The sequence below is a fragment of the Castanea sativa genome, chromosome 7 (assembly GCF_040712315.1).
Source record: "Castanea sativa cultivar Marrone di Chiusa Pesio chromosome 7, ASM4071231v1".
Taxonomy (NCBI): Eukaryota; Viridiplantae; Streptophyta; class Magnoliopsida; order Fagales; family Fagaceae; genus Castanea; species Castanea sativa.
The window spans coordinates 13,823,991-13,851,729 of record NC_134019.1 but is presented as its reverse complement, the minus strand read 5'-3'; the positions used below and the strand labels follow the sequence as shown (position 1 = coordinate 13,851,729).

Sequence of the window (27,739 nt, the reverse complement as noted above, 5' to 3'; positions counted from 1 at the left end):
AACTAAAGAAATGATGCCCCTTTTTTTACTTTTTCCTTCTTTTCTCTTCCCTTCTCCCATTTCCAAACATAGGGTTAGTCTTTGAGTTTGAGTTTGCTGACTTAGCATTGTCTCTTGTTGGCTGCAACTTATCATTATCCGCAACTGTTTGCTTTTGAAAATTGGTGTTAAGTGTGTGTTTTTTTTTTTTCCCGACTGAGAGTTTGAAAACTGGGAAGTTTAAAGGGAAACAACAGAGAAACTTCATCACATTCAAATGCCCACTTCACCATCCCAACGTCATATTAAAATACAAACTATTGCTATCTTCTCGGATTCTACCAGCCAACCCCACTCATATAGCGTTTTCAGTGTCAGAATCTTTGAAATAAATAACCCATAAATAAATAAATAACTCAGAATCTTTGCAGTTTTTGCAGTCACCAATTTTTTGAAGTTTACGAGTTTCTTTCTGCATAACTAACATTCCTATCTCTCTGTTAAGATTGAATTCTTGTTTCGGGTGATTCATTTAATTTCGTATTTTTTTCGGATATTTTGAGTAAAGATGCGAGTTTTATCTTTTTCACTGTGTCGTATAGTCCATATACCTGGGTTTAGGAACATATTGTGTGTATCATTGAAATTCTGTTATTAATTTTCATTTTCTGTAGACATGTTTGAGCAAAGGTGGGGGTTTCCCATTTCAATGTATGTGGATATTTTAGGATCTCATTCAATTGTCTCATGGACCTTTCTGGTTTTGCAATCTTCTCTTCCGAGGTGGATGTAGAAGTTTTGCACTTTCAACAATGTACTTCTTCTTTTCTCTGAGTTGTTTTCTAAAGCCTTTTAGTGCTTCACGGATTTCTAAGGCCAAAAATACTTTATTATTTGCTCTAATCCTAGAGAACCACACGTGTACGATTTTAAAACTATACACTACAAAAGCAAAGGGTCATCTCAGTTACTTCCAGCTAGGGACGTGGTTTATTGACTTTCATTATCTTCTCTGACTTGTGTTGTGAGTCTTTTGATTTAGAGGGCGTTTGGATGCAGCTTATTGCTGCGTCCACGTTTTGATTTTTTTTTTTTTTTTTTGCTGCAGAGGGGACATGTGTGCAGTGCGCGCACTGTGCGGCACTGTGCGTGCACTGTTCATGTACTTTTTCATCAATTTTTTATTAAAAATGTGTCCTGTATCACTATTCACACATTTAAAAATTATTTTGTTACAGTGTTTTCAGTTTTCAGTTTTCAGTTTTCATCTTTCGAAAATTATATTTTTATCTTTCGAAAGTATAAATTACTTAGCTTTTATCTTTTTGTGTAAATGTATGTAAATATAAAAATATATAATTGTGTTGAAATTACTAATCAGCTCTTGTCTCTTAGCGTGGAGTCGATGGGACTATGGCATTGAGGGGTAGTGGTTTGTGGTCCTTAAAAGTAAGTGAATGCAATTATAAAAGAAAAAAAAAAAAACTATGTTAAGCAGTTCTGCAATGAGTTAAGCAAGGTGGATGATGCATATTTTTAGTCTTTACATTGTGCAAAACAAATTAAACTATGGGATGTGTGCTATATTGTGTAATTTATGCTTCTTTAAAGATTACCTTGAAAAATAAATCTAGAACTTTCATTGTTTACCGAAACACCCGAAATAGACCGAAATGACCCGAAATTTTTTCCAAAGTAGAATAGGGTGGGTTACTTTTCTGGTTTGTTTATCAGCACGGTATTTTTCGGCCGTTACGGCCAAAATGGAATGAAATTTATAACATTGAATCAAACCTAATTACCTAAAGGCTAAAAAGATATAAGATTGTGTAATTTATGCTTTCTAAGGAACACCCTGAACAAATTTCCTGGAGCCGTTACTGATAAAATATTCGTTTTTTTCATTTCGAAAGACTTGTATATTATGCCGTAGCCTTTAGCCATTATGTTTTTTGCTTTTTAACCATGATGGTCCGCTTAGGAACAATTTATTTAGTTAAAATTGAAAAAAATTTATTGAAAATATAGAAAATAAAAAATTTAAAATAAATCGAATAGTATAATAAGACTCATAAATAATATCAAAAATGACAATAAAACCTATAATAATAGTAAAAATAAGATAAAATTAGAAATAAACTAAACATTTCACCCATGCCTAACGACCTCTAAGTTGACTTCATAAGTATGCACCTTCACTTCACCTAGCTAGCTTCAATTCATCAATTGTGGTGTTAGTGGAATCCGTATCTTTTTGTCTTCTCATGCGGAATTGCGGATGTCCATGCATGTATAATAATATTTACTAGTTTTGATTTTTTTTTAAAATGAATAAATATTGATTTAATTTTTTTTTTTTATCCATGAAATAAGTGGACGACTTGACTCCAGAGCAATTTCCCTTCACCTAGCTACTAGCTTCAATGCTTTTACTTCACTTTTCTTGACATATTTGTGGTGTTAATATAAAGCACAAGGAAAACTAAGGGCTCGTTTGGTATTGAGTAATGTTTGTAGTTTTTTAAAATATGTGTAAATGTAAAAGTGTATAAAAATATGTGTAATGTTATTTAAAAATTGAAAATGTGTGTTTAAGATGCTCTACCAAATGGTGCCTAAACATGCTCTTGATTTTTTTTTTTTCTCTTTTTTTGGTTGAGAATCAACATCTTCTTGATTTTGAAAACACAAGAAAATTATTATTTTTTAAATATATATTCATAAAAAAAAATTTTAGAGGAAAAAAAATAGTTATCAAACATATCCTAAGATTTTTCTCTCTTAAAATTTCAAAACTTGATTAAAATTATTTTTAGAGATATTCTACAAGAGGCTAAACATGGCTGTATGTACAACTTAATCAAGAATTAATGAATTATATGTAAATTATATATAATAAAGGCAAATTTGATACATTGAATGAGTGATTATATGCTAATAATATATTTTTTATGAAATACAAAAAATTAGAATAGAATAACTAATCATATGTGAGTAACCAATAATCATTATAGTAATTAATACATGGAGTGACTTAATTGACAATTTTTATGTTTTATTGGTTCCTAAAACATGCATGCATGAAAATATCATCATATTTGAGCTGGAATATTAAATGCATAAAATAGAATTTTATCCCATAAACGTGAGAAATGTTTATTAGAATTCTATCCAATAAATACTGCAATCAATAAAAGAAATTGTAATCATAAATGTAGTAACACTTTAATTATAACTAAAAAATGCTAAAGATATTATTAAATTTTACAAACTGACATATTATCACAAATCAACGTGACAAGAAATAAACTAAACAAATTTTATTACTTATTACATGTTAACGTATCACTAAATCACAAAACAGTAACACTTTGTATTCCAGCACACAGTTTTGTTAAGAGTCAAAAGTGTGTTGATGACCAGTCAAGAGTCAAGAGCTCAAAAGTGTGTTGATGACCAGTCTCAGAGTGTGAAAACTGGAAATTTAATGGGGGTGTACGTGCTCCCTCCCATAGTGTCCAACAACAGATCGAGAAATTTCATGTTGTTGAATCAAATGTGTGGCCGAGAGCAAAAGAGTTAAAAATATGATAAATATCTGACCTCACCATCCCAACGTCAACACAAATTATTGCTATATTCATGATGGATTCTACAGCATATTTTCAGAATCTTTGTAGTGTTTTTGTTTTTTAACCATGAAGTCGACTCCATAGTCCATAGCACTTTCACTTCACCTATCTGGCTTCAATTGTGGTGCTAATCGAATCCGTTCTTTTTGCTTCTCATGCGAATGTAAATGCATCTATAAATAATGTATTTTCTAGTTTTGATTTTTTTTTTAAATGAATAAGTATTGTTGATTCATTGCTAAGAGCATTTGTATTTACTAGTTTTGATTTTTTTTTTAATGAATAAATATTGATTTAAGTTTTTTGTTATTTAGCTATGAAGTAAGTTGAAGACTTTTTTTTTTTTTGGTAAACAGGGGAATTCATTTAACTAAAAACCAGCAACAAGAGAGTAGAAATGCTCATAAACAGTTCCAAAAACATCCAAATTAACCAACATCAAAACATAAGGGGGGGGGGGGGGGGGGAAGAAAAAATAGCAAAATCATCAACGAGCTGAGCACCCCGACGAGCAAGTGCATCCGCACACATATTTGCCTCCATAAAATAGTGAAGGATTCTAACTCCAGGGATTTGCTTGAGTCTTTCTTTGCAATCTGCAACCAGAACATCATTGTCATTCAAGCTCAGGTTCTCTTTTTCCAAAAGACCCACGACTAATTTTGCATCCAATTTCACCTCCACAGCAAGCAGCCTTAGATTGATGCAAATGTTCATTCCATCTCTCAAAGCCCATAACTCCACCGCAACACTCGTAGTTCACCCAATAGCTCTTGCATAGCCTGAAACCCGCTCCACATTAGAATTTCTTATGATACCTCCTCCACTAGAAAATCTGGGATTGCCAAGAGAAGAACCATCACAATTCAATTTATACCAATTGGCTGGTGGTCTAATCCACTGCACATTAATAACTAACCTGGTTCTTTTCAATTTTCTGCTAGGACCGAGGAAGGCAAATTCTTTTGCTCTAGCAATTGTTTCCGAGTCTGTGAGTCTATTGGGGGTCTCATTTTTTAATACTACTATGTTCCTATGAAGCCATAGATTCCAAACTCCAAAGGAGAAGATGATGCCCCATGGGATCCCAGTCACAGATGGTTGCTGGGCTTGACAGTTTAATCTCAGCCAATCTTCCATACTAACGTCAAAGAATATGTTTGATTGAATTAGAGGAGACAATGCATTCCAAAAAGCACGTGATGTTTAATAATCTCTCAACAAATGAATGATGGATTCTGGAGCTATATTGCATAAGGGACAATCCACAGTGGTGTTAATACCTCTTGCAGCAAGTACTTCTCAGACTGGGATACTCCGATGAGTGCATTGCCATAAGAAACACCTAATCTCTGGTAGTGTGCAAACCTTCCAAACCCAATTTCCAGTGAATTTTTGCTGCTGGGAGGAGTCTGCAACCCAACCGAGCTAGCCTGTAAGCCTCCTTACTATCAAAGTCACCGTAAAGTGAAGAATGCCAAGAAATCCAATCCACCCCAGTTGCAGAGAGGGGAAAGGGTGTAGCTTTAATTTTCTGAAGTAATGGGGAAGGGAAAACAAAAGACAGGCAATCCCAATTCCAGCTATTTAGACATACCACATCTTTGAGGAGAAGGTTATCTTCCCCTTTATTTAGGGGGCCTTCAATGGCATTTCTAATGGGTCCCTCATTCATCCATTTATCATACTAGAAGGAAAGGATGCTATCCTTTCCTGCTATCCATTTTATACCCTTCTTGAACATTGTTTCACCTTTTCTCATAGCAGCCCAAGTGATAGAACAGGCTTTAAGTTTGAAAGTAGCGGGTCTTTGCCTATTTGCATACTTGTGGTATAGGACACGGGCCCAAAGGTTGTCTTTCTCTTGGTGAAGCCGCCAATTAACATTACAACAAAAGTGGGCTATGGTGACAAAATCTAGTGAGGATAAACAATTTCGTCACCAAATGATAACATTTAGTGAGAAAAAGAAGAATTCGTCACCAAATATTATAAAAATATTAAAATTGGTGACGAAATCAATATTTCGTCACCAAAGATGTACAAATTGGAGACGAAATATTTATTTTGTCACTATAGGTCATGAAAAAAAGGCAAACCTAGGGTGGCGAAATATTCACGTCACCAAAGACTTACCAGAGGTGACGAAATTTTAAATTCGTCACCCAATATTAGGATATAGGTGTTTTTGGTAACGAAATAAATTTTTGTCACCTATTGTTTAACCAAAGACTAACCAGAGGTGATGAAATTCCAAATTCATCATCCAATATTAAGATGGAGGTGTTTTTGGTGACAATATAAGTGTTTGTCACCTATTGTTTACAAATAATTAAGAATTGCCATGGGCAAGGTATACCTATATATACCCGGTTTGTTTATCCATAGATTTCCATACCCTACACAAAGCCAATTTTTATAAAATCAACAAATATGCTCAAAAACCACTAAAATGACCAATATATCCTCAAAATCTCTAAAATAAGCAAAATACCCATGAAACCTTTAAAATGACCAAAATATTCTTACAATCTCTAAAATCACCAATTATGCTAAAAACCCATTAAAATTACCAAAATCTCTCAAAATCTCTAAAATGAGCAAAATACCCATAAAATTACCTCAAAATTATCAAAATACCCCCAAAATCACCAAATATACTCAAAAATCACTAAAAATTACCAAAATATCCCCTAAACCTAATAAATGACCGAAATCCTCTAATCCTGAAAAATGACCAAAGTACACACAAAACCTAAAAAATTACCCCTCGAAACCTAAAATTTGGCCAAAATACCCCAAAAACAAAAAAATTACCAAAATAACCCCTAAACCCAAAAAATAACCGAAATAGCTCTGAAACCTAAAAACTGACCAAAATAGCATTAATGCTTGAAAATTACCAAAATACCCCCAAAAACTTAAAAAATGACCAAAATACCCCTGAAACCTATAAAATGACAAAAATGGCCCTAAAACCTAGACGATAATAAAAATACACCCTAAACCTTAAAGATGATTGAAATGCCCTCAAACATAAAAGTGATCAAAATACCCCTAAATGACAAAAATACTCATTTTTATAATTTCTGGCTATTTTGGTCATTTTTTAGGTTTAGGGGGTATTTTGGTCATTTTATTGGGTTTTGAGGGTATCTTCAGTTATTTTTTAGGTTTAGGGGGGTATTTTAGTCATTTTCATATTTCAAGGGTATTTTGGCCATTTTTAGGTTTCATGAGTATTTTGGTAATGTTTAAGTTTTGGGGAGTATTTCGGTTATTTCTTAGATTTAGGACATATTTTTGTCATTTTTAAGTTTCGGGGGTATTTTGGTCATTTTAAAGGTTCTAGGGGTATTTCGATTATTTCTTAGCTTTAGGGTGAATTTTGGTAATTTTTTTAGTTTTGGGGGATATTTTGGTAATGTTTTAAGTTTTAGGGGTATTTTGATAATTTTATGATTTTAGAGGTATTCGGTCTTTTTTAGGTTTAGGGTGCATTTCGGCAATTTTAGAGGATTTTAGGAGTACTTTGGTTATTTGTAAGTTTTAGAGGCAATCTGGTAATTTTGATAATTGGGTAATTGAGTGGGCTGGAGTTTACCCATAATAATTTGGTTGAGTTAAGTTTGGGTTAGATTTAATTAGTTAAATGGATAATAATGTGTAAATTACACCCGATTGGCAGGAAAATTGGCATGCATGTTAAGAACAAATAGAACATGTAATCCAACGGTTGGATTTTTAAAATATGAATTCAATAATAACTTATTGGGTGGTGTAATATTTTTTAGAATCACATCAGGTATAGCTTGAACCCAAACCTATATTTCTTAATTTAATGTGAATTTCGACAAATCTACCGTTAGATTACATTATCTTCATATGTTTTTCATGCTTACAAAATTTCAAGGTGATCAACTATTAATAGGAATGTCATCAATCAATTGTCTAAATTCAAGTTTTTATAGTTTAAAATAACGCATAAAAGAGAGTTTAAAGATCAAATGGCAAATTACACCTGATTGGCATGAAACTTGGCATGCATGTTCAGAACATATAGAAAATGTAATCCAACAGTTGGATTTCCAAAATATGAATTCAATAATAAGTTATTGGGTGGTGTAACATTTTTTAGAGTTACGTTAGGTGTAACTTGAACCTAGCTCTATATTTCTTAATTCAATGTGAATTTTGAAAAATCTACCGTTAGATTACATTATCTTCATGTGTTTTTCATCATCACAAATTTTAAAGGTGATCGAAGATTAATAGGCATGTCATCAACCAATTGTTTAAATTCAAGTTTTTGTCGTTTAAAATAACTCATAATAGATGAGTTTAAAGTCAAATGGCAAATTACACCCGATTGGTATGAAAATTGGCATGCATGTTAAGAGCATATAGAACATGTAATCCAACGGTTGGATTTGCAAAATATGAATTCAATAATAAGTTATTAGGTGGTGTAACCCTTTTTAGAGTTACATCAAGTGTAATTTGAACCTAGACCTATATTTCTTAATTCAATGTGAATTTTGACAAATATACCGTTAGATTACATTATCTTTATATATTTTCATGCTTACAAAATTTCAAGGTGATCAAAGATTAATAGGCATGTCATCGATCAATTGTCTAAATCCAAATTTTTGTAGTTTAAAATAACGCTTAAAAGATGAGTTTAAAGATCAAATAGCAAATTACACCCGATTGGCATGAAAATTGGCATGCATATTCAGAACATATAGAACATGTAATCCAGCGGTTGGATTTCCAAAATATGAATTCAATAATAAGTTATTGGGTGGTGTAACACTTTTTAGAGTTACATTAGGTGTAACTTGAACCTTGCTCTATATTTTTTAATTCAATGTGAATTTTGACAAATCTACCGTTAGATTACATTATCTTCATATGCTTTTCATGCTCACAAATTTTAAAGGTGATCAAGGATTAACAGGCATGTCATCAATCAATTGTCTAAATTCAAATTTTTGTAGTTTAAAATAACGCTTAAAAGATGAGTTTAAAGATCAAATAGCAAATTACACCCGATTGGCATGAAAATTGGCATGCATATTCAGAACATATAGAAAATGTAATCCAACGGTTGGATTTCCAAAATATAAATTCAATAATAAGTTATTGGGTGGTGTAACATTTTTTAGAGTTACATCAAGTGTAACTTGAACCTAGCTCTATATTTCTTAATTCAATGTGAATTTTGAAAAATCTACCGTTAGATTACATTATCTTCATGTGTTTTTCATCCTCACAAATTTTAAAGGTGATCAAAGATTAATAGGCATGTCATCAACCAATTGTTTAAATTCAAGTTTTTGTCGTTTAAAATAACTCATAATAGATGAGTTTAAAGTCAAATAGCAAATTACACCCGATTGACATGAAAATTGGCATGCATATTCAGAACATATAGAACATGTAATCCAACGGTTGGATTTCCAAAATATGAATTCAATAATAAATTATTGGGTGGTGTAACACTTTTTAGAGTTACATTAGGTGTAACTTGAACCTTGCTCTATATTTTTTAATTCAATGTGAATTTTGACAAATCTACCGTTAGATTACATTATCTTCTTATGCTTTTTATGCTCACAAATTTTAAAGGTGATCAAAGATTAACATACATGTCATCAATCAATTGTCTAAATTCAAGTTTTTGTGATTTATAATAACGCATAAAAAATGTGTTTAAATTTATTAACTTAATTAATTAAAACTACTAATGTTTTTTCTAATAATAATTATCATAAGAAGAATAAAAAAACTAAATTTTGTGAATATCAATGCTAAATCATAATTATGAAGTAGTAGTGGTAATATATATATATATATATATATAAATCTTTTTGAATAGTAGTACGTAGTATAATATACACTTAACCAAAAAAAAAGAAAAAAGAAGAAGAAAGTATTATAACGTACAGTGTTGGAAGTAAAACAAAATCTAAAGGCTTAAAAGATGTCAAACTTGTGTGGCTCCTATTCATTCAATATTAAAAACTAAAAAACAAAGGTGTGGCTCTCATTGACTGTTTGTGTATACAAATATCACTGCTGCACTGGTAGACTAGCAAAGCAGTGAAGCGCATAGTTTGTAATCTAAAGTTAGAGGTTCAGTAACTTCAGTTTGTAAACAGCGCGTAGTGAATTTTTTTTATTTCCTTTTTGCGCCGTGCCCAAATTTCAGGCGGGTTCTAAATTTTTTGGATTTTTTTTTTGCATTATTTTTTATTGAATAAAATTTATGTATAGTATTTTAAATTTTTTCATGTGACTTCATAACTTTAAAAATATATTCTCTTCCATAAGAAAAAAATTACGTGGCAAAATCTTAGAGGAAGAGCCTAAGAAACCTAAATGTTGTACCACTCTTGCTCATTTTTATACGGTAAAAAATTACGGTAAACAAAATACCGTTACTCTTTCTCCTCTCATAGACAGACTCACGCCTCTCAGCCTCTCAAAAAGACTGGTAAGCTCTCTCTCTCATCGATCTTGTCTCTCTCATTGATTTTGGGATTAGAGAGGGTGATGATTTTAGGACATAGATTTTGGGATTGAAGAAGGCAATAGATTCTTTCCCTATTGATTATATGGAAATTTTAAAGTCTTTGTTTTTAAAAATTTTATGGTCAGAGTATTTCAGTTTTGTTTAGGGTTCTAACAAATAAGCTAAATCTGTGCACTATTTTTTTGGCAGTCTGCTAGTGTTAATGGAAATTCAAGTTTGCATATCAAAAATTAAAATAAAATAATGGAAATTCATCTTAGTTTCCTTAGATGTCTTGCTTCCTTAGTTATCCTGAATAATTTCGTATGATGAAATTTTATAAACAATAAAAATTTTGTATGATTGAAATAAAGGGTTTTAACCTGTAATTTATATGCATATCAGATTGATCGCATTGCCCGTGTTGCATTTGAGACTACTCGGAAGCGGAGTGGTAAACTTTGTTCTGTTGACAAAGCCAATGTGTTGGAGGTAATTTTGTGGTTTCTTGGCTTCGTTATGCAATTCTTGTCAAAGTTGTAAAAAAGGTTTTCTGTCATAATTTATGGTGTAGACTTATCATATAATAGATGAGCATGGGCCCCTTGTAGAAAGACTCAAGCAATAGTGTCAGAAAAAAAAAATCATTTGTTCTCATATACTGTGGGGTTGTAAGTTTTTATTTTAATAAGGAACCTTACGTGTCCTATCACTTGTGGTAGTTGTGTGAGGGAATTTTAGCTAAGTGTGCACCGGGAGGACTTTACCTATTTCATAAGAGATGAATTGTTTATCAGAGTTCTTGGTCTTTTTTATTTTGGTTGAATCAGAGGTCTTGGTCTTGGTCTTATTTGGTCATTGTGTCAAGCAATCATCAATATTTTGGGGAAAAAAAACCAAGGAGACTTTTCTTTTTTTCTTTTTTTTGGGGGGTGGGGGGGGGATACATAACACTTGGAGGACATTAAGAGGTGAGACTTGAGAGTTCACTCTCTCTCTCCCTCTCTGTCATACCCTCCCCTAGTTCTTATTTCCCTTAATATTCTCCCTTCGTTCACTATTTTTGTCATGCATCTTACTAGTTGCCGTGCTTAAAAGTTGACAACTAGAAGACAATGTTGAAAACAACACTGATGTTTATGTGAAACATTGAAATCACTTATAAATGTTCACAACTTTGATAGTTTAAGCTAAATTACTTGTTGATTACTGATATATTCTATACTATTATGGACATGAACATTACATCCTTTTACTCAGATTTGACATTTATGAAATGTAAAGCAAATTATATCGTAATCAAGATGATATTTCCTTGTTTTCTGAACCTTGAAATGTCTACAAGTAATTATATATGAGATGGAAAAGAAGGTTATTTTTGTTGTGTCCTTGTCTTGCAAACCATTTCAAAATTAATAAAAAGCAAGCTGAACTCAAATACACTTCCTGTGTAATGGAAACTATAGTCAAGTACAATTTCTAGCGTACCTGAGTTGTGATGCTTCTCATATCAATAAAATTTTTACTTATCCAAAGAAAATTCATAAAAAGGAAACTGATAGAATGGCAATGAATGGCAATTTAAATACTTATTGATAATTCAATACCAATTGTTAAATAGGAAAGAAGAATAAGCAACAGATGTATAAGATAGGTGTGAGTGTGAGTATAGGTGCTTCCACATTTTCCTTGCTTAGTTCTTAATTAGCGGGACCCATATATGCTTGTTTTTGGACTCAGTCAAATTCTAGAGGGAGTGTCTATTTCATGGCGTTTTTGCGAAATTAGTGAATTCAGGATATATATGTCCTTGCTCAGTTCTTAATTAGTGGGGACCCATGCTTGCTTTTGGACTCAGTCAAATTCTAGAGAGTTTCTACTTCTTCATGGTGTTTTTGCGAAATTTGTAAATTCAGGATATTTTTGGGTTTCATCCTCATTCATTTTTTAGGCTAATATATACTCAATGCCCAAACTACAGCCACCCTTTAACTTGGATAAATATTTGCAGAAAGGAAAGAATATATAAATATATATATATAGAGAGAGAGAGAGAGATGTTAACAAGCGCTGCTTTGTGCTTGTTAAGTATAAAAAAGACAATTTTGTCAGAAAAAGTAAAAAAAGACACCAATTAATACTTACAAAACTGAAAAAAAAAATGACATAAACTGCCCAAAAAAAAACAAAAATTTTGTCAAAAAAAGTAAAAAATATTGCGGTTAGATATCCAAATTTACATATATATATATATATATATTTTTTTTTTTTTTTGGTTTTACTTAGGATAAGTGGTCATAGAAAATATCTGAAACTTGGTCTAGAGTTAGAAATTGCTTTTAAATATTTGTCTCTTTAATTGATTTATCAAGTTTTTGGAAGTTGCCGTTTGTGTTATGCTTTAGCTTATTGTCCTTTTTTCATGGCATTGTGTGGCCTTTGTTATTGCAAGGGATTGTTCTAATTGCTCTCTATCATAATTTTCAGCTTCTAAGTGGGTCAAGGGGAAGCAATTGGAAGAAGTTGTGGCTATTAAAAACACGTGAGTTTTGCCAATATATGATTTGTTGCTTAGTTCATCTTGTCTGTGATTTAGGTTTTCTCATATATGCTTGTTTATCCACCCAATTTCTTGGCTTACCTACTATCTATATGTGGTTTGCTTGTTTGTTCTTTTGCTTGAAATGTTGTGTTTTGGGTTTTGGATAGCCAATATTTGGTGCTGTTTTAGGCTTATTGGCTTAGTCTTGTAGTTGTGGGGTACCTAAATGCAAAATCAAGGTGGACCACAGGTCCTTGTACTTGAATAGTTTAAACTGGGCCACTCTCTAATTTTTCAAGTGTTTAACACACACACACACAGATATATATATATATATATATATATATATATATATATACACACACAAAGTAGTTTCACTTTCTCATGCAAGAAAATTAATTTTTTTTAATTAGGTCTTAATTAATTAGTGAATTTATAAATAAAAAAACATATGCTAAATGGGCTTCCTCTTTCTCTTTCCTTTACTCATTTTCTGATTCTTTTTTTTTTTTTTTTGCTTGAATCTAAAACATTTTTCTCTGCGTTTTCTTTTCAGCCAAATATTAACAGATGAAACCAACACAGCCAGCAATAATCAAAGCAAAGAGAACCAAAAAAAAAAAAAAAAAAACAACAAAGAGGGCATCAGCTGGGTAAACCCGAAATTCCTCTTTTCATTTTTCTATAGCTCTATTTACACTTTTTGTACACAATATACACACCATCACAGAGTCACAACACCCATATTCTACTTCTAATCTACTCACACATACATGCGCTATGCTCACCTGGACACATATTGGTCCATATTTTGTTGGCGGTTGAGTTGATATTGGGAGTGTTGATTTCTTTGTGTATATTTTCTAAGTTTTGAAGTATATCTAGAATTGAATGTATAAAGTATTTATCAATTTTTAAACTTTTAATTCTTTTTGGACTAAGAATAAAGGATTGTAAGAATGAAATTGTGACTCTTGGTATAATGTGTCACTCCAAAGTATATTGGAGGTTTAGATGTTAGAAAACGTTATGTATGACATTTCATTATCTTGATGACTTAACATTCACCTTGTATGTGTGGTCAGATATGGATAATAGTTGGATGACACTTGGTAAGACACCTAGAGACAGACTAAGTCAACAATATATTGATGGGGTGAATTCATTTCTTACTTTTGCAATGGCTGTTGTGGACCGAAGTGGAAAAATTCTGTGCCCATGTATTGATTGTTTGAATTGCTATCAACAATCTACTCACATTGTGCAAATTCATTTGCTTCATCGTGGGATTATGCAAGATTATACTAAGTGGTACTATCATGGAGAACCCCGTGAATTAAATGAGCACATTGATGATGAAGAAATGCTAGACAATGATCATCTGGATGGTATTGATGCCTTGGTGGAGGATCGAATTAGAGGGGAACCAAGAGATACAACCCAGCAAGATGAGGAAGTGCGTAATTTTGATAAAATGTTTAGTGATTCAAAGCATGAGCTGTATCCAGGTTGCACAGATTACACTCTTTTGAAGTTTGTCATTGAGATGCTAAATGTGAAGGTAACAACCAACTTGAGTAATAAGGGGCTTGACATGATACTAGACTTGTTGAGTAAGCTTTTATCGAAAGGTAACTTGGTTCCAAGGTCAACTTATGAAGCAAAGAAGATATTACGCGACTTGGGCTTATCATATGAGCACATTCATGCGTGTAAAAATGATTGTGCTCTCTTTTGGAAGGAAAATAAAAACCTTGATAAATGTCCGGTGTGTCAGACGCCTAGATACAAGGATAATAGAACAGGTGGTAAGAAGATTGCTCAAAAAGTATTGCGCTACTTCCCATTGACTCCTAGGTTGCGGAGATTATACATGTCTAGAAAAAGAGCTGAAGACATGAGATGGTACATAGAAAAACGTGTGAATGATGGGATATTAAGGCATCCAGCTGATAGTCAAGAGTGGAAGGAGTTTGATTTGAAACATCGTGAGTTTGCCCTAGAACCTCGCAATGTGAGGTTAGGGATGGCTACAGATGGTTTTAACCCTTTTGGGAATATGAACAATAACTACAGTATGTGGCCTGTCATACTCATTCCCTATAACCTACCACCTTGGTTAGTTATGAAAGAACCTTATTTTATGATGTCCTTACTTATTCCTGGACCTAATCAACCTGGAAATGAGCTTGATGTTTTCTTGAGGCCATTGGTGGATGAGTTGAAGGAGTTGTGGGAAGAGGGTGCACACACTTACGATGCATCTTGTGGTATGCATTTTCAGATGCGTGTCGCTTTGTTGTGGACAATACATGACTATCCTGGATTCGGTAATGTGTCTGGGTGGAGGACAAAGGGTTATCATGCTTGTTATACTTGCAATGATGAACCATATTCAGAGACATTGGAAAGTAAAATTGGATATACTAACCATCGAGCCTACTTGCCTATGGACCACCCTTGGCGAAGGAGTTGTTCATTCAATGGTAAAATTGAGAAACGGATGAGATCATTGGAGTTACCGGTGGAAAAGATAAATGAGCAATTAGACCAAATGCCAAATATAATTTTGGGAAAGGATCCAAACAACAAGAAAAAATGTCCAATTATTGGGGAACCAAATTGGTCAAAGGAAAGTATCCTATACAAGCTACCATACTGGAGGAATAAGAAGCTTAAACACAACATTGATGTCATGCATGTTGAGAAAAATATTAGTGAGAGTACATTTGGAACTTTGTTGAGAATTGAGGGGAAAAACAAGGACACAGACAAGGCACGCAAGGACTTGAAAAATATGGGCATAAGGAGTGTTTTGCATCTCCAGGAACGTCCTGATGGATCATTTGACAAGCCTCATGCCTTCTTTTCATTATATCCTGAAGAAAGGGATGGTTTTTATGAATTTTTGAAATCAGTCAAATATCCAGATGGCTATGCAGCAAACATATCAAGGTCGATGAACACAAGAAATGGTAGACTATTAAATCTGAAAAGCCATGACTGTCATGTGCTATTACAACGAATTCTTCCAATTGGGATGCGGGGTTTTGCTGATAAGGACATTTGTACGGTATTGTTTGAGTTGGGTAGTTTCTTTCAAGACTTATGCTCTAGGACTTTAAGGAAGAGCGACTTGGAGAAATTAGAAGGACGTATACTTCTCATACTATGCAAACTCGAGAAGTATTTTCCTCCAGCCTTCTTTGATGTAATGGTTCATCTTGCTGTTCACCTACCTCGTGAAGCCATTCTTGGAGGACCAGTGCAATATAGATGGATGTATCCCATTGAAAGGTAATTCTCTCCATCCATTAATTATAGTTTGCCGAATGTTTATTTTTTAAAGCAAATTATATTGCGTATGTAGTCATACTCCCAATTCATTCCTTGAAGGTTTCTTGGAACGTTGAAAAGATATGTTTCCAACTGAGCTCGACCAGAAGGTTCAATTGCAGAGGCTTACATTCTTAAAAAGTGTATTACTTTCTCGTCATTATATCTTGATGGAGCTGAAACCGTGCATAATCGAAGGGAAAGAAATGCAGATTGTGGTGAATATGGCCATGGGTTGACGATTTTCTCACAAACAGCTCGACCCACCGGATCTAGGCAGAATGATGTGGGGATGTCACGTGAATTGCGTGATATTGCTCAATGGTATTTGTTATACAATTGTCCCGAGTTGGAGCCGTATTTAGAGTATGTGAAGTCATATTTTGATTATGCTTGAATTGTCTTTAATATTATTTGCATTTCTTAGCTGAATACAAATCACTTGTTTTGAATAGTGAACACAAAAACACATTACATAATCCAACTGGAGAAGACATAACTCAAATACAACGACGAGAGTTTCCTAAGTGGTTCAAAAAATGTGTAAGAAATTTTGAATCTTGTGACACATTAAATAGTACTAAGCTGCTTGATAGTTTTTTCACTACTAATGTCGCATGTTGCATGTCATTATAGATCTATAGATTGAAAGAGAACGACTCATCAGAAGTTACAAAACAAATGTGGTCATTAGCAAATGGTCCTAAGTTGCTAATGAAAGAATACTCGGTCTGCATGGTCAATGGTGTAAGGTTTCATACAAAAGACTTGGACAATCGTCATGTAACCCAGAATAGCGGTGTATCTACAGAAGGGGACTATGATGGACAAATACATGACTTCTATGGTCATGTGTGCAAAATTTGGGAATTGGAGTATATGTATCAATATAAAGTTGTTTTGTTTCAGTGTGAATGGTACAATACTGGTAATAAGATTGGTCGAAGGAGAACGATACGAACTGAGACACATTGCACAAGTATTAATGTGCAAAGTCGGTGGTATCAAAATGACCATTTCATATTACCTAGTCAGGCGAAACAAGTTTTCTACCTTCGTGATACCAAATGGGGTGAACCTTGGCATGTTGTGCAATTCGTACAATATAGGGGAGTGTTTGATGTGCCAGAAGTGGGTGATGGAGAATCTAATGATCAAACAGAAGCTAATGAAGCATTCCAACAAGAAGCCATTAGCGATGTTGTCCCTATCGATGTTGAAGACAATGTTCAATATTGTAACGGTGGTATTGAAGTTGAGAATATTCTAGAAGATTTGGAAGAGCAAGGAGATAACAATGAAGATGAAGTGCATAGCATTCCTGATTCTGATATGGATCCTGATATGGATTATGATATGTAGATTTCATTTTTTTTCCTTTATATATGGAAGCTTGTGTTTAATAATTTTTGATTCCCTATTATTTGTTCATTTATATTTCTATTTGATGTTCCAATTTATGTTTCGTACTTGGGAAGAATTTGTAATGAATAGACATTATATTTTATTTTCTATGTAAATTTATAGTTGCAGAAATGGCCAAAAAGCGCAAAGATACTCATAATAAAATAACAGAATATGAGATGGAAAGAGCACAAAGAATCAAGCAAAACCAAGAGAGAATAAATGCTTTGGGATTGAGGCATTTGTCAACTTTTCTGCCTAAATCTGGAAATATGGGAAGAAAAAGAGTAAGTGTTCAGGTAGATGACGACAACTATGTACCAGCTATTGGTGATGATGAGTTATCTAGTCCTTTAAATAATGAGGTAATATATATATGATTTGGTGTATGCAATACTTCATACTTTTTAATATTGTGATGAAATAACTTTTTTTTTTTTTATGAATTTAAAAATCTGTACATATTTTGGTATGATACAGATGGCACCAGGACGTAGCACTCGTTCATGCCGTGAGAAATTTACCCCAACAGTCCAGCATAAGGGTCCATTATCGAGTCAACTTCTCGGTGGAGATTCTGAGGTATTATATACATGATTTGGTGCCTGAGATACTTTGTAATATTGTGTTTGGAATGATCAATGACAATCATTGATTGAAGATATTTTAAATGATGAAATAACTTGTTTATATCTTAACTTGTAATAAATTTAGATATTTTTATATACTTTCGCATGATACAGATGACTCGTTATAAGCATAAGGAATCTACACCAGCAATCCAACATATCGGCCCATCATCGAGCACGCATCTTGGTGGAGATTCTCTTGCCCAAATTTCTACTAATGTTGAGGCACAGCTTGTGGGCACACCGTCTACCACGGATGGTGAGATATTTAAGTTCCATTACTTGATTTCATAATCACACTATATTTAGTTCACTTGTTGAGAAATATGGGAAGCTACCGGTCCGCATTGCCCCAGAGTTTTGTGCTCCTGTTGGTGAACATGCAGGGAAGTTTGCTAGTCAAATTGGTGTACAAGTGCGTACGAACTTGTCCACTATGAATGTTTATAGTTGGAAGAATGTTGATAGCAGTGAAAAAGAGGCGATCATTCAAAATGTGGCGGTATTTTAAATGTTTATAGTTGTCCATGAGCTTAATTTTGTTGTTTTAATTACATTGCTTTATTCTTTATGTTGTATTTTATAGTGTATTGTTGATGCTGTCACTAAGCATATTGAATTCAATGAATGATATTTTCTTTATACATACCTCACTTTGCAGGATCAATTTGATATACAAGGAGAATCTGTACTTGTGAACAAATCTCTAAATACAAAGTGTGGTAGATTATTGAGCAGCCACTACAACAAGTTGTTCGCAAAATATAAGAAACTTGTGAAGGATGAAGGAAACGCATATGCAAGAAACCACCCACCAAAAAATGTCACACGAGAAAAATGGATTGAACTCATTGATGGAAAGTGGAGTGATGAAGATTGGCTGGTAATTAATACTTTGAAAATTTTAATTACAAGTGAAGTATGTTCTCACCTTTCACCTACATAATCCCTATCTATATATGCATTGGAGTAATATTTTATGTAGATCTTATTATGGTGTCATGTCTACTAGATTATTCGTTCTATCAAATTTGTTTGATTAATATTTATTTGGAAGGTGGAGTAGATTTATATTGTAATCTATGTATATATATATATATATATATATATATATATATATATATATATATATATATATAACTTAAGTCAAAACTCTAATATTTTCTTGGTCTTTATTCTTTATAGAAAGTCTCAGCAAGAAATGCTAGAAACAGAAATAAAGAGGGAACGGTTGACAAACACATTCATAGATGTGGAAACAAGTCGTTTGCAGTTAGGGTGGATGAGGCGGTGTGTTATTTCAATTTTTCAAAAGCTTAGTATATTACTTGTTGTAATTAATTAACTTGTCTTCTAACATTGAAAAGCATATAATCAGAGACGGAAAAATGGAGGTCATATTCCTAAGCTAGCACAAGTCTACTATGATACCCACTTCAATTCAAAGACAAAACAGTGGGTACACCCTGATTGCGAACATACATATGTATGTATATTAGTATATGCCTTGAGTTTGCAAAACTAGAATATATTCATTTTTATTCTATATATGTTTGCAAAACTAGAACATATATATTTCTGATGGTTTCTATTATTTAAAATGATAGCAAGAGATGTTGAGAGTGCAAGATGAGCATTGTAGCACTCCTGAAGCACAGCCTTTGACTGAAGAGGAGATATCTATGATGGTTCTTAAGCCGAGATCTGGCTATGTAAAGGGACTTGGCATGAGGCCTTCCTCATCTCTTAGGACGCCTGCTTTATCTTCCTCAACTCAGTATACTCAACAACTCGAGGGTCGAGTAGAAGAACTCCAAGATGCAAACTACAGGCTGGAGGGTCAAGTAGAAGAGCTCCAGGATGCAAACTTCAGGCTGGAGGAGAAGATGGATTGCATCATACAATATTTGAGGAGCAAGGGTGACAGTGACATTTGTGGCAGTGGGGGGAGCTCATCTACTAACTAGAACACATCCTGGTTAGTGTTTTATTTGCCTACCTAAGAGCATTAGTATTGGGGCTTGTATATGGTCTATGTTGCTATATTTTAGCATAAAAACACAAAAACAAGTATTACACTGTCTCTCAATTATAAACATTTTTACAACTGTGCTATAGTAACCTCTTATATGTATGAGAGTACCGTAGCACAATTGTGCTATAATTGTGTTTTTTGTTAAATGATGGTGGTGGGTTTTTTGTTTGTGGTGGTAGTTGGATTTTTTTGTTTAATGGTGGTGGTGGGTTTTGTGTTAATGATGGTGGCTGGATTTTTTGTTTATTGTGTGGTTGGGTTTTTGTGTTTATGGTGATGGTTGGATTTTTTGTTTTATGTTGGTGGTGGGTTATTTGTTTATTATGATGACTGAATTTTTTTTGTTTATGGTAGTAACTATGATTTTGTATTAATGGTGGTGACTGTGTTTTTTGTTTAATGGTGGTGGTGGGTTTTTTGTTTATGGTGGTGGCCGAGTTTTTTGTTTAATGTTGGTGATGAGTTTTTTGTATATTGTGATGGTTGGGTTTTTTGTTTATAGCAGTAGCTGAGTTTTTGTGTTAATGGTAGTGGCTATGTTTTTTGTTTAACGGTGGTGGTGGGTTTTTTGTTTATGGTACTGGCTGGGTTTTTGTGTTAATGGTGGTGACTGTGCTTTTTGTTTAATGGTAGTGGTTGGGGTTTTTGTGTTAATGGTGGTGGTTTTGTGTTAATGGTGGTGACTGTGCTTTTTGTTTAATGGTAGTGGTTGGGGTTTTTGATTATGGTGGTGGCTGAGTTTTGTGTTAATGTTGGTGGCTGTGTTTTTTGTTTAATAGTGGTGGTGGGTTTTTTATTTGTGGTGGTGGCTGAGTTTTTTGTTTATGGTAGTGGCTGGATTTTTGTGTTAATGAGTGGTGGCTATGCTTTTTGTTTAATGGTGGTGGTGGGTTTTTTGTTTCTGGTGGTGGCCGTGGTTTTTTTTTAATGGTGGTGGCTAGTTTTTTTTTTTTAATAGTGTTGGCTAGATTTTTTATTCGTTGTGGTGGGTGGGTTTGTGTTTATGATGGTGGTTGAGTTTTTGTTTTGGATTTCACTTTATTTGTTTTGTTTTAAATTGAGATTTTTCTGCATTCTTTATGATTTGTCCATAGTTTGTAATGTAGGTTTGGTTTTTATTTGATGAGAATGTTGTGGGTCTTCTTTATTTGATAGTTTGGCTTCATATGATTTTGCATTATGCTTATTTTGTCTAGTTTGTTATTGGGTATTTCGTGGATATTTTTTGCATTGTCTTACTAATAATAATCTTTTTGTTGTTGTTGTTGTTGTAGTACATCTTATTAGGGATATGGGTTTGCAGTCTAGTTTGTTATTAATGTATTTTCCTTGATACTTGTGTAGATTTGGGATTGGTGGCAAAAAGATAGCTTTTGTGGGACTACTTGAACTCAATTAATTTTCTGTAAAGTTTGGAAGCTAAGACATTATTTGTATGTAAATGGTTGTAATTACTTTGTGAACATCTTTATTGCATTTTTAGATTGTATGGATTTTATTTATGGATTTAATGAATGAATGTTTTTTATTTTATTTATTTTATTTATTTTTATGGATTTGGTTAGAAATGAACAGGTTAATGTAATGACAAGTAAATGTAAAGAATATTAATAAAAAAATAAAATTGGTGACAATAATTTTTGTTGCCATATTTGACTATAAGCAGAAATTGGTGACGAAATAATTTGTCACTTGATCTATTGAAATTAAAAAAAAAAAAAAAATGATTGGTGACGCAAAACTTTGTCACCTGATCTATTGAAATTGGAAAAAAAATACATTTGGTGACGAAATATTCTGTCACTAGAAATAAGGTTTAGTGACGAAAATATTAGGTGACGAAAAACTTTTGTCACCTGTCATTTTTTATTGGTGACGAAACATTTTCGTCACCTATCATTTTTTTTTTTGGTGACGAAACATTTTTGTCACCTATACATTCTGTGACGGAGCTAAGGTGACGAATGCTATTTCGTCACCATATGTATTCGGTGACGAAATAAGGACATATTGTGACGAAAGGTTTTGTCACTATAGTCCATTTTTGTTGTAGTGTAAGTTTGGCTAAAAGAGCAGTGTTCTTTTCCTTGGCTGATTGCAAACCCAGCCCTCCTTCTTTCTTTGACTTGGTAATCTTCCTCCAATTTACCAAATGCAGCTTTTTCTTAATCTCTGTGGAACCCTATATAAAATTCCAACGCAGCTTGTCTATGCTTTGGGCGATCTTGGGGGGAAGAGCTACACACTGCATTGTATAATATGGTATGGTTGAAATAGTAGCTTAGGTGAGGACAAGTCTCCCTGCAAAGGAGAGAAGATGTGATTTCCATCCTGCTAAACGGCTCTACATCCGCTCAATTATAACCCCAAAGCCTAAGGAATGGAAGTGTGCTTGATCGGAAATCCCAGATATTTCCCAAGAGATGGGGTGGACCAGAACTCTAAGATTTCACAAAGTTCATTCCTACAGTGTTATCAGACATTGGGGGAGAAGAACACCCGGGATTGCTCATTGCTGATTTTTTGGCCCGATAAAGCAAAGAAGGTGTCTAAGGCATCTCTTACAGCCATGCAATTCTTCCTATCTTCCTTAGCAAATAACATAAGATCATCTGCAAAAAAGATATGAGAGAAGGCAATACCCCCTCTGGAGGCAGTAATTGGATCCCAAAGGTTAGCTTTGCATTTTTCAATAATAAGGGCTGCAAGGATTTCCATGCATAGTATGAACAAGTAAGGAGAGAGGGGATCATCTTGTCATATGCCCCTGGAAGGGAGAATAGGCTCAAAAGCACCTCCATTAAAAAGAACAGAAATTGATGAAGAAGATACATAATTCATTATCAAGGAGATGAGATGCTTGGAAAATTTGAACAAAGCTAATGTATCTCTGATGAAGCTCCATTCGATGCAATCATAGGCCTTTTCCAAATCTATTTTGATGGCCATCACTCCAACTCTGTCCTTTTTGTTTGACATGGAGTGGATTAATTCTTGAGCAATGATCGCATTATCCATTCCTTTCCTCCCGAGAATAAAGGCAGTTTATAGAGGCGATACTAACCCAGCCAACAGAGGGCGAATACAGCCAACAATAATCTTAGTTACCACCTTCTACACTGAGTTGCATAAACCAATTGGCCGATAATTGCTGAGTGTCTTAGGGCTTTTGCATTTAGGAATAAGGGTGATCAAAGTTCTATTCAGATATTCAGGAATTCGTCTTGAGTGGAATATCTCTTTCACTTCACTTTTGACCGAATCCCCTACAATAAGCTAGAAACGTTGGAAAAAACCAACATGTAGGTCATCTGGTCCAGGCGCTTTGTAAGGCTTAAGGGATCAAAGAGTAGCAAAGATTTCCATGTCATTAACTGGGAGATCAAGCCTTTCAATCTCTTCATTCTTCAAGGTACATTGCCAAAAGGGGGGATGCCACTCATCGAGAGATACACTAACCTGTGAAGAAGTAAATAACTCCATGAACCCTTGTCTAATGAATGATACAACATCCTGCTCATCATTAAGCCAGTTACCCAATCTATCCTTCATGCTAGAAATGCGGTTCCTCCTTCTCCGCACAAGCACTGAATTATGGAAGAAATCTGTATTTCTATCTCCCTCAACCACCCAAGTGTGCGAGCTTTCATGCTCCAAAATTCAGCCTCTAGTTTGGAAATTTCTTCAAGTTCAGCCTTAAGGGTCTTTTCAAGGTCAATAAGGAACTCGCTCAGCCTAACTCCCGATGCAGTTTGAATGCCCTGAAGCCTAGCACATATTCTCCTCTTACGATGGAAAATATTTCCAAATTGGTCTCTATTCCAAGCTTTAGCTTTTGAAATAAAGGAGGAGATGGCGTTGGGTAGAGTAACAGGTCTAACCCATGCCTCCCTTACAATTCCAGGGAAAGTGGAGTGGGAGAGCCACTTCGGTTGGAGAAATGGGCGAGGGAACCTGGTAGTAGGGCTGTTGTTAAGAGATAAAATAACCAGACTGTGATCAGAATGAGTTCTTTCTAGGTGTTTTACTTGAGCATCTGGATAAAGAACATTCCACTCAGTATTCGCAAAAACTCTGTCTATTCTCTCTTGGATAAGATGGGTTAGCGGGCGATGATTTGACCAAGTGTATTTAGGACCAGTGAATCCCAAATCAATCATTCCACAATCATTTAGACATTCTTGAAATTTAAGAGCCCTATTGACATCAATTGGTCTCCCCCCAAATTTATTCTCACCAAGCAGAATTTTGTTGAAATTGCCTACTATAACCCAAGGCAAAGAATGGAGACCAGCTATAGTAGTCAGATTGTCCCATAATAGCCTCTTCTCCGCATACCTTGGGCTGGCATAGACAACAGATAACATCCAAGAAGCATTCAAAGACAAATCTTTCACTATGGCATGTATTTCTTGCTCTATGGAAGATAATACATTAACCTCCACTTGGGCAGAGTCCCAGAGCAACCACAAACCACCTGTAAAGCCAATATTATTGGCGTGAATTGCCCCATCAAATAGGAGCCTATCTGTAATGTCTTTAGCTCGCAGTACACTAACTTTGGTCCCAGTCACAATCATAACAGCATGGTGATGAATCTGAACCATGTCCCTAACAATACTTTGAAAGAAGGGGTTAAGAGCACCCCGACAATTCCAAATTAAAATGTTCATATCTATCATAGATAACATTACAAAGGGCAAATCAATTGAAGGTGTTAGAAGTACCTTCATTGTCATAGAGCATCTCATCAGTCTCTTTATTGGAGTTCGCCAGTGGAGACTCATGAATTACTTCTACTTGAATTGGAGCACATTCATCTAGTTCGTGATCTGGACCTAGGTTTTCCTCCTCCCCCTTATAGCTTGCTCTGAGTCTAGGATCAATGCCTTTCAGGGAAGCATTAGAGACATTTGTGATAGCCGAAGCCACCATCATTTCCATTCCTTCCTCAAAGCTTGTCTTATGATTGGATATATCCCTCAAGGGAACCTTGACTGCAGTGAGTCCTTGTGGGGTCTCAACATTGCCCAAAATTTTTTCCTTCATCTTTGCTTCTTCTTGTGTGAGCAAAATTTTCTCCAGGGAGGTGGCAGAAGGTTTCTCCATTGATCCTCCCGCTGTGAATAGCATATGGCTAGGGGCTATTTTGGATAGTACAGTGATAGCTTGATTTGGGGGGGTCGAGGAGATTTTACTTCCATTCTTACCTTCAGAGAGGTGTCGATATTGCCCTCTCTTGGATCCAAGGTTACCTCAAGTTTGGTGTTTAGCTTTCTGATTCTAGATGGAGCTTGTGTTAGTCAACACAATGGCTTGAGAAGAGGGTTTGTCTTTAGGCTTTAGGGACTTAGTGCGATTTGCAACGGATGCACTATCTTGGGATGGGGTTTTGGCATTATGTGCTTTGTCCCTATCATAGCAAAAGGATGGATCAGACGCATGAGGTGTTGGGCTTGGAGTTTGGACATTGACAATTGACTGGTGGCCCATTCCAATTTGGTCTTGTCGGGCTGTTTCTTTCTTAGTTTTTCTGCTGACATTCCTTTTCCATGAAACTAAAACCCATGGCCCATATGCCTCCTCAGTAGGGGCATCATGTTCTTTCATGGTATGACTTTTCCTCTCTTCTTCCTTTTCACCATGAACCTCCGTAGCCCTAGTTGTGTATGCACAAGCTTCTTCCTTGTGCCCCATCCACCCACAATTTTTGAAGTCCAACCTGTTGATTGAAGATCGTGAAGTGCAAATTTGAAGTCCCATCGAAGATTGAAGTGCAGGGGTGAGGGGATAAAGCTCATCATCATAGGTATCTGATGAACTTGCTCATTAACCACCTTCAGCAAAAACCAAAAATAGTTAGCACTAATAGCCAAATAAAATATTTCCGCCCAAAAGTGTTGGGAAATTTAGACCCCGGTTGATAGAATTAACAAGTTTTAAACCCAAGTTGTTAGTTAGATTTATTATGAATAAACTTGTTAAAACAAACAACAATCAAAATCATGTCAAAACTAAGTGTAGCGGAAAAATAAATAAGACAAGATATGATGACCCAAGAAAACCAATGAAACCAACCAGTTTCACAGTAAAAAGCCTGAGGGGAAACCTTCGCGAAAAGCAATCCACTATAGTGAAGAGAAGTTTCAGATCTAGTACAAAACTTTTGTCCCTAGACTCTACAATCCCCGTAGACGAACTTACAGTAGAAACCTTCTACAGCTTCAGAACCTCTGAACTCTTCAATATATGAACGCCGCCCATTAATGCACGAATCCCAATACGTGACTAACTCCTTTGCACGAATCCCAATACGTAACTCACTCACCAACTTGAGAAAAAAGAATGTTGGCTGCAAAGTTCTTCACTTCATCAACAATGAAGATCAAGAAGCACTTGGTTACAAAATCCTAAGGCGCAAAGACGCAGTAACTTCTTTCAGAGAAAATAAGGCTTCGGTCACCTTTTGCATGTTTTCTCCTTGTATTCTCTTATGTGACGGCCTCTAAAATAAGCCTTATATATGTCTAGGGTTGTGAGAAAAGAAACCCTACACAAATACATAAGCCTGGCCCAAAAATCATATCTGAAAAATCTGATTTTCGTAACCTCGATAGATACCTCAATAGATAGCAGGTGTCGAGCCTCATTAAATCTCGTTAGATAGCTATTTGTCGAGAAGCTGTCGAGTAGCTGTCCATAGGTCCGCAAGTGTCGAGCTATCTATCTAGCTTTAGTGAACACATTTTCTTCACTTGTTTCTTGGTCCAATCTTTATGGCTTTAATACTAGACTTGAACAACATGTTCTTTGAAGTATTAAACACATTCTAGATCTACCAAATTACAAGTAAAGTACGTTTTGTCAAAGGATTAGCCAACTACATAAAATATGTCCTTAACAATCTCCCCTTTTGGCAATCCGTGACAAAACCACAACAAACAAATGAACATATGAGAGAAGTCATAAATTACTCAACTCATACTCACTTGTTGAATACAATAAAATTTATCCTAACACAAACTCTTGAAAAATTTTGCAAGAAGAAAGTTCATGGCATGGAAGACTTTGATAACCTATATTTCTAAAACACTTTAAACAAAACACATCAAGGCATCTTTGTGTGAAGCAGAAATAATAGATTGCATACAAATAATAAGAAACATGTGTATAAAGATAAAAAAGAAACAACACATGTAGAGATAGGTGAAGAAAACATACATCATCACATATATATATATATATATATCAAAGATAAGCACAACGTATGCAAACATGGTCACAAGATCTAAGATACGAGAAGAAGAAGCTAAAAGTAGCTCCTACAACAACAAGGAGGTAAACACTCCCCCTAACAAGATGAAACACATCTCCCCCTTACAAGGGTATGTATTTCTCCCCCTAACTTGTAGAATCTTAAAGAAAAAAAACCACAAATCTCCAATTTCTCCCCCTTTTTGTCATGATTGACAAAGGGTACAAGAAACTATAAAACTTTACCCGAGAAACATAAAGATGATCAAGGGGGGTACAAAGAATCCATATAAATGCATGAATATAATGAAACAAGATGCTATGGATGACAAGATAAGAGAAACATGCAAAACATGTGAAAAACAATGCATGCAGAGGATCTTGATGGATCGAGATGTGTCGAGAAGC

At 34.6% G+C, this 27,739-nt stretch overlaps 3 protein-coding genes and 1 long non-coding RNA gene across 4 annotated transcripts; 2 read left to right on the top strand and 2 right to left on the bottom strand.

The window, feature by feature from the left end:
* The first annotated feature begins 13,760 nt into the window (after positions 1-13,760).
* On the top strand, positions 13,761-15,974 carry LOC142644013 (uncharacterized). Its single transcript, XM_075818704.1, has 2 exons — positions 13,761-15,197; positions 15,306-15,974. Exons 1-2 carry the CDS (start codon positions 13,761-13,763, stop codon positions 15,972-15,974), a joined length of 2,106 nt encoding a protein of 701 aa, XP_075674819.1.
* Positions 15,975-19,425: 3,451 nt separating this feature from the next.
* LOC142642340 (uncharacterized) lies at positions 19,426-21,556 on the top strand. The gene is made up of 3 exons (XR_012845644.1): positions 19,426-19,528; positions 19,650-20,020; positions 21,422-21,556. It is a non-coding gene; the product is annotated as an uncharacterized LOC142642340 (long non-coding RNA).
* Positions 21,557-22,552: 996 nt separating this feature from the next.
* Positions 22,553-23,095, bottom strand: LOC142644012 (uncharacterized). Its single transcript, XM_075818703.1, has 2 exons — positions 22,873-23,095; positions 22,553-22,779 (listed from the first exon to the last, which is right to left on the bottom strand). The coding sequence occupies exons 1-2, from the start codon at positions 23,093-23,095 to the stop codon at positions 22,553-22,555; spliced, it is 450 nt and encodes a 149-aa protein (XP_075674818.1).
* Positions 23,096-23,625: 530 nt separating this feature from the next.
* Positions 23,626-25,186, bottom strand: LOC142644011 (uncharacterized). Its single transcript, XM_075818702.1, has 2 exons — positions 24,805-25,186; positions 23,626-24,752 (listed from the first exon to the last, which is right to left on the bottom strand). Exons 1-2 carry the CDS (start codon positions 25,184-25,186, stop codon positions 23,626-23,628), a joined length of 1,509 nt encoding a protein of 502 aa, XP_075674817.1.
* Positions 25,187-27,739: the final 2,553 nt, after the last annotated feature.